General features: G+C 64.2%; 1 protein-coding gene across 1 annotated transcript; it reads left to right on the forward strand.

The window, feature by feature from the left end:
• PHLDA2 (pleckstrin homology like domain family A member 2) lies at positions 4,848-6,002 on the forward strand. The gene is made up of 2 exons (XM_018042736.1): positions 4,848-5,337; positions 5,598-6,002. Exon 1 carries the CDS (start codon positions 4,904-4,906, stop codon positions 5,324-5,326), a length of 423 nt encoding a protein of 140 aa, XP_017898225.1. The 5' UTR covers positions 4,848-4,903; the 3' UTR covers positions 5,327-5,337; positions 5,598-6,002.

The raw sequence follows: 6,949 nt of genomic DNA on the forward strand, positions 1-6,949 counted from the left end.
AGTCGCCACATCAAGAGTGGGCCTGGGGTGGGGTCGTGCGAGAGCAGTGCTCAGAACTTTGAAATCATTTCATCAGTTTCTTAACTTCTTATATGAACAATCGGTCATTTGTTTTGGTAACTGTTTTAAGTAGTAAAGAATTTGATTAAAATATACATGACAGGGCTTCTTCCCTGGATGGCTCAGTGGTAAAGAATCCTGCTGTCCGTGCAGGAGACAAGAGATCGATCCTGGGAAGATCCCACATGCCGCGGAGCAGCTAAGCCAGGGCACCGCAGCTACCTAGCCTGTGCCCTGGAGCCCGGGGGCCGCAGCTACTGCGCCCACGCGCCCTGGAGCCCGGGCACGACGAGAGAAGCCACCACAGTGAGAAACCCGCGCCCCGCAACGCGAGAGGAGCCCCCATTCTCCGCAGCTGGAGAAAGCCCTGCGCTGCAGTGCAGGCCCAGCACAGCCTCTGGAATTTACGTGTGTGTGTGCACATATGCATAGACATGTACACCAAAAGCAAAGCCCAGATGACACAGCCCCACCCCAGGTGCTGCCCGAGACTCTGGGGTCGGGTGGCTGGGAGCAGGATGCCCCGCCTGTCCTGGGATGGCACCGCCCAGGCGGCTGAGCACCGTCCAGGAGGTGGTGGCCGTGCCTGCCCACTCGCCCTCTCTCCTTTCCCGTATTCTGCTCGTATGTTCGTCTGAGCGTCCAGAAGGGTCCCTTGTCTCCCAGCTGGCTCCCCTCTCCTCTCCCCACTCCATGACGATGGGAGAGGACCCTCCTCTCAGCTCCCGCAGGCCTGGACCTGCCTGGCCCTGTCCCCACCGCGGGATGTCCTAGCTGACCAGTCAAGGAAACAGCCTCCACCAGCATCAGTCACTCTGACTCCAGAGAGCTGGGTTTCTTGGGCAGTAAGGTGGTCCACTCATGTCCAGAAACATTTCCTAAGCACCTGGGCTGGACCCCGAGGGTCGTGGAGACTAAGACACTTGTCTCTGCCTTTCCAGGACTGGCAGTGACTTCTGAGCAGGGTACTGATGGATGAACAGGAGTTCGCCAGGGCCCGAGGAGGGGGACAATGCTCTGGGTAGTGTGACTGTTTCTCATTCGATCTCCAGTGCCTTGTGAGGTGGGGCGTGCCCGTTGGACTCCAGCTGAGGGGGTCAGGGACACGGCCCTGAGGGACCAAGGCCGGGCTGATGGTGAGAGCCTGGAACCAGGTGGGGACAGGCCTCCTGCCTCCTGCCCTTGGAGCTCTCGCTTTTCCCAGGCCACAACTTTGAGGAGAGGAATTGAGGACAGGCCTGAATCACAGGCCAATGGACTGTGTCAGGCTCAGGTCGCATGGTGTCAGGCCATCTCTCAGATGCTGCAACTCCAGGCAGCTTGGGCCTCCCCCGCCCTCCCCAGGCCCGCACTGGAGCAGTCAATGACACCCCAAGTTGTGTGCTTGGTGAAAGCCAGCTTGAGGTCATGCCTGGCAATCCCAGAGGGCTTCCTGGAGGAGGGGGACTTCCAGGCAGGGGAGCAGGGCCGTTCCTCGGGGCCGTTCCTGAGCACTGCCACCCACAGGAAGAACATGGCAGGGAGCCCCAGGCTCGGGGCTGCCATGATGCACAGCTTCCTCACAGGCTGCCCTTCGCCAGGCTGGTTGTGCTGGAGCCTAGAGGCCTGGCCTCGTCACCGCAGGGAAATGACCTCATGGGGAGTTTTGAAGAGGCGCCCTTGCTCCGCCCCGGCCTGCCTGACACCCTCACCCAGCTGGGAAGGAAGGCAGGAGTCCCCAGCCGGATGTTTGGGGACCAGTCTCTGTCTGCCTGCTGGAAGGGGGTCCCCTCGGCTCCCTGTGAATCCCGGAAGCGGCCCTTGGATAAATATTAGTAAACTTGGCTCAGACCAGTGCTGCCTGACGCCGGTGTTGTGAGGCAGGGCCCCGCAAACACCCCCCAGCCAGCACCCGCTCAGCCCCTGAGCAGAGCCAGTTCCTGCCCCCAGGCTCGGGGCGCGGTCGGATGCATTTGAGGCCCACAGGCTGGCTGTGTGACCTCCGCTGAGTCACTCAACTCCTCTGAGACCCCTTCTCCATTCCTTGCAGAACAAAGAGAGCCTCCCCAGTGGCCCCCAGCTCACGGGGTGACCCGGAGGAAGAAAGCAGAGTGACACTGGCCTCCCCAAAGTGCCAGGCCCCATCTCTCAGGCCAGGGCCCCCCCTGCCCCCAGCACCAACTCAGCCCAGAACCCGCTGGGGCCAGAGCTCCTTGTGGGTGAAGCCCGGGTCCACACTGCACGCCTCCATCTCGGCCAGGAAGCCAGCCTGGCGGGCCCTCCCTGCTATCAAACAGCTCGGGGGGTCGCAAGGTGAGCCCTTCGCTTTGTCCTCACATTCCAAGGACCCTCCAACCGGCCTGCATGGGAGGCGGGAGCAGGGTCCCCTCCTTGCTCCAGACCCACGCTGGCCTGGCTGAGTCAGGCAGGCAGACCTCCGGCTGGTGGGGGTGCAGCTGCCTGGTGGGGGTGGGGAGGGTGCCGGTGGACTCCCACCCAATGACCTGCCCTCCCAGCTCCCACGGACCCTCCTTCAGGACACCGCCCCCAGGCCGCTGGTCACTGACTGGCCCTGGGGGTGCCTGGCCAGTGGGGACAGGGAAGAGCACCAGGCGGGCCTGCTGATCACCGCCCGCCTGGCCTCACCTCGTCCTCCCCGGGGCTTCCACCCCACATCTGAGAAAAGGGGCATGAAGAATGCCCCCCGGGACCTGGCTCAGCTGGCTCCTCAGGAAGCCCTCTCTGGCACCCTGGCCCCCCCCAGGGAGACTGCCAAGCCGTCCTCTCGGCCCCACGACCCCCAGAGCCCTCTCCACACCGAGTGCTCCCCAGGCAGGCAGGATTCCTTCCTTCTCCTCCAGGCCCCAGCACCAGCCAGGCCTGCAGGTACCCAGAAGATGCTCAAGCGACGCTGAGTGTCTGTGGTGTGCCTCATCCTGACTGAGCTTCCACTGCCTGGCGCCTGGGTCAGAGTAATGGCCAGAGGGCCTCAGAGGGGTCCAGGCAGGGTGCCAGGCACCCAGCCAGCTCACAGTGGCTCCCTAGAGGCAGTGGTGGAGAGCTCGGCCCTGGTCTGCCTCCCTGCGTCCCCCAAAAGCCCAGGACACAGAACCTTGGGAAGGAGGGTCAGCAGGCTCACCATTATCAGCTCTGCTGTGATGCTTTCAGCGATGGGGAAGTCACCCCTTACATCTCTGCCCTTGCTGCCTTGAGGGCAGCTGTGTCTCCCCGCCCCCCACCCACCCCATGCTTGCGTCATCCTCGGCCTGCTCCCCTGCTCTGCGAGCCTGCCGATTCCTGCTCCCCCGTGCTGCCCGCAACCTGACCAGTGGGCCCTGTGCTTGTTCTCTGCTCCCTTCCACAGGCCAGAGTCCTGGGCCCAACTCCACCTCTCAGCTGCCCCCCTTCCACACCCCTGTCCATCCACTCAGGCCTGGCCCGAGCCGCCCATCTGAGCCAGCCAGCGGTGCCCTCATGGTGACCCTGCAGGGCCCGGGCTGGGAGGAGGCAGGGCCAGGGCAGGTGGCGGAGGGCCGGCTAGCGCAGGGTGGGCCTGCACCCAGGAGGTCCCACCTGTGGCTTCATGCTCCGCCTTCGCTGCCTTGGTTATTAATCCTTTTTGAACCAGAGTACCTGCGTTTCCACTTTGCACCAGGAGGTGGGGTGGCTGTCACACCCAACAGGACTCAGCTCACCTTGCTCCCTTTGCTTTGCAGTACCTGCCCAGGTCATAGCCAGGTAGGCTGTTTTGAAAGTGGGGGCCCTGGAGCAGGTGGGGCCCCACAGATCAGATCCCCTCTGTCGGCTGGACCCCCACACCTGGGAACCCGGCAGGAGGTAGTAATCACTTCCTGCTCCTGTTAAACCCTTTAAAAGACGATGATGAATAAGAAGACAAGTCTGGCTGGCAGGCCATGACTCGGTGGCCCCCAACCCAGCCCAAGCCGACCCCCTCCCCAGGCAGGCACCAACCCCTTTCCCACCCCCTAGGCTCCCAGCACCCCCCTCCACCCCGGCAGGTCCCCGTGTGTCCTCCCTACACCCCCACAGTGGAGAGGCCTGGAGGGCGTGGGAGGAGGGCTGACCCAGGAAGGGAGCTGGAGCAGCCTCACCTGCCCTCACGCTTGCTGGACACTACGGGGAGCTGTTCTAGCACTTTCTGTGGGTTGCCAAATCTAACAAGTGGCTGTTGTCTCTTAACGGAGTGAAAAGTGAAGCTCCCGACACCTGCTCTCCGGCCGGCCCGAACCAAGGAGGAGAGGGCCGGCGGGCGGCAAGGTGGGAGATCAGGTCGGCTGGGGCAGAGCCCCTAGAGGGTCTCCCCAGGAGGGACCCCCCGGATGTGGAGGAACGGGGCAACCGCTGCCTCTGCCCCACAAGCCCTGCGCTGGGTGTCAGGGCGCCTGGAAGGTGGGGGTCTGGGCTCCGCCATCACCCTCCCCGGGCCGGTCCGGGCCGCGGGTGCTTGCCCGGGTCTCCCGGCCAGTGAGTCACAGCGGGCAGGGCCGGCCACCGCGCATTCCTCCGTGGGGCCGGCGTCCGGGGAGGGGTGACTACCGTGAGTCGCCCCACTGGGCTGGGGGTGGGGGTTGGAGCGCTGGGGAATCGAGGGAGCGGGGCGCAGTGCAGACACGTGGACTGGGTGGCCCGGGGCGAGGATGCTGTGTGCAGCCCCGGGGCGACAGCGGCGGGCGGGTAGGGGGAGGCCGGAGGGGGGCGGGGCCGGGGGCGTGCCCGGGGCGGGGGGGGCGGAGCGCGCCAGCGCGGCCACTATAAAGGCGGCTCCCACGCCGCCGGAGTGCATCCCTCACTCTGCCATCCGTCGCTCGAGCGTCGTCTCCCTCCAACTGTCAAGCTGGCGAACATGAGGAGCTCGGGAGAGGTGCTGAGAGAGGGCGAGCTGGAAAAGCGAAGCGACAGCCTGTTCCAGGTGTGGAAGAAGAAGCGCGGCGTGCTCACCACCGACCGCCTGAAGCTGTTCCCCACCGGCCTCGGCGCGCGCCCCAAGGAGCTGCGTTTCCACTCCATCCTCAAGGTGGACTGCGTGGAGCGCACCGGCAAATACGTGTACTTCACCATCGTCACCACCGACCACAAGGAGATCGACTTCCGCTGCGCGGGCGGGAGCCACTGGAACGCGTCCATCACGCTGGCGCTCATCGACTTCCAGAACCGCCGCGCCCTGCAAGACTTCCGCAGCCTCCGCGAGCGCACCGCGGCCGCCGCGGCCGCCGCGGCCGCCGCGGAGCAGGAGCCCGAGGAGGCCGGGGCGACCGGCCAGTCCTAAGTCCCGCCGCGGTGAGTGCCGGCCGCCCGCTAGTCCGCGGCGCGCGGTGATGGGGGAGGACGATTTCTGTCTCGGACGTCGGGTGGAGGTCCTGCCCCGTCCAGGTGTCAAGAGGGGACCGGGTGCCGCGCCATCGCGGCGCGCCTGGGGCGCGCGGGGAGATATCGCTTTCACCTTCGTTGTAGGGGCCTTGGGATGCCAACAGGCTGGACCCTGGCTGGCTCAGCCCCCGGGCTCGGGCACAGCTCCCTGAATCCTTCTCTCTCCACAGGACCATGCGGGCCGCACCATCGCGAGCCCAGAAGATGCCCTGGGAGACAAGAGCCGCGACAGCACCTAACTGCTGACCAGGGCAAGGATATAGCCCGGTGCTACTCTACTTCACACACAATGACCTTTCCGTGCTGATTCACTGAGCCTCACAGAGTCCGCTGAGTGGGGAAGCTAAATAGTTAGCTATCCACATGGCAGCCCACTCCAGTATTCTTGCCTGGAGAATCCCATGGATGGAGAAGCCTGGTGGGCTACAGTCCACGGGGTCGCAAAGAGTCGGACACGACTGAGCGACTTCACTCACTATGTATTTATTTCGATGGTACCTGTATCCAAACCATCTGTCTTAATGTTTGTATTCCACCATTCCAATAAATCACTTGATTCATTCTCTTTTCTATCAGCAAGTGTGTGGTGCAGTGAGCTTTATGTGGGAGGGGAGTCGGTGGTCCCTTCAGTGGGTGTTGTTGGAGGGAGCGGCCACCCCAGGTGTTGGAAGGGCAAGGAAACACGCTTTGAGTGCTCACGGTCATCTCCCAGACCCGGGTCACCCTCTCCCCAGGTTGGGGGGGGCACTCCCCAGGGGGCCCTGGCTCACTCCGGGTGTGAATGGGAAAGCTGGGACCCTGTTTGCTGACCAACTGGCCCTGTGTGGCCCACGTACCTCCCCATCCAAGCGGTTCTTGCGTGCCTGACCTCAGCTGCCCCCTCCCGCCCCCTCTTGCTCACCTGCCCATCCCCGAAAAGAAGACCTCAGGCCTCTGACTGCCCACCTGCTGCTCTCCTCTTAACCCCACCCCGGGCTGGACCAGCTGTCAGGCCCTGCTGGCCCGTACCTGACGCGTTGGGCCAGCGAGGCAGCCAGTGCTTCTGGGCAAACGGGAGAGCAGTCTGCGCCCTGGGCAGGAGGCTGAGGCCTCCGAGGGGCCCGGGATGTGTCATCAGGAGGGAGGCCTGAGATTTCTGACCAGTGGGCAGCTTCCGCCCTTCCAACTCTGGAAGTGGGGTGTCCAGGGTTGCCCCGCAAGCCTTGGGATGGGGAGGGGAGATGTGTCCTTCCACCTAGAAGTTCTGTTGGTGATGAAGAAGCCAAGGATGGGAGAACAAGATGGGACACCGATCCTGGCGTGGCTAGGGCACCTTCACATCACCTTTGTGGCTGGAGGGAGCCAGGTGTGGGGGTGGGAGATGCCGAGGTGGGGGCAGTGAAGGGCACCAGTTGGGCCTTAATGTCGGTCTTACCCTGGGCTGGGGTGGGGACCACCATCACAGGCTTCCTGACTCACTGGGTCGCTGGGGTCAGGCTTGGGGGGACGGGGGGCAGTCCTGCTGGGAGGCTGGGTGCTGGGT

This window comes from Capra hircus, chromosome 29 (genome assembly GCF_001704415.2).
Source record: "Capra hircus breed San Clemente chromosome 29, ASM170441v1, whole genome shotgun sequence".
In the NCBI taxonomy this organism is placed as follows: Eukaryota; Metazoa; Chordata; class Mammalia; order Artiodactyla; family Bovidae; genus Capra; species Capra hircus.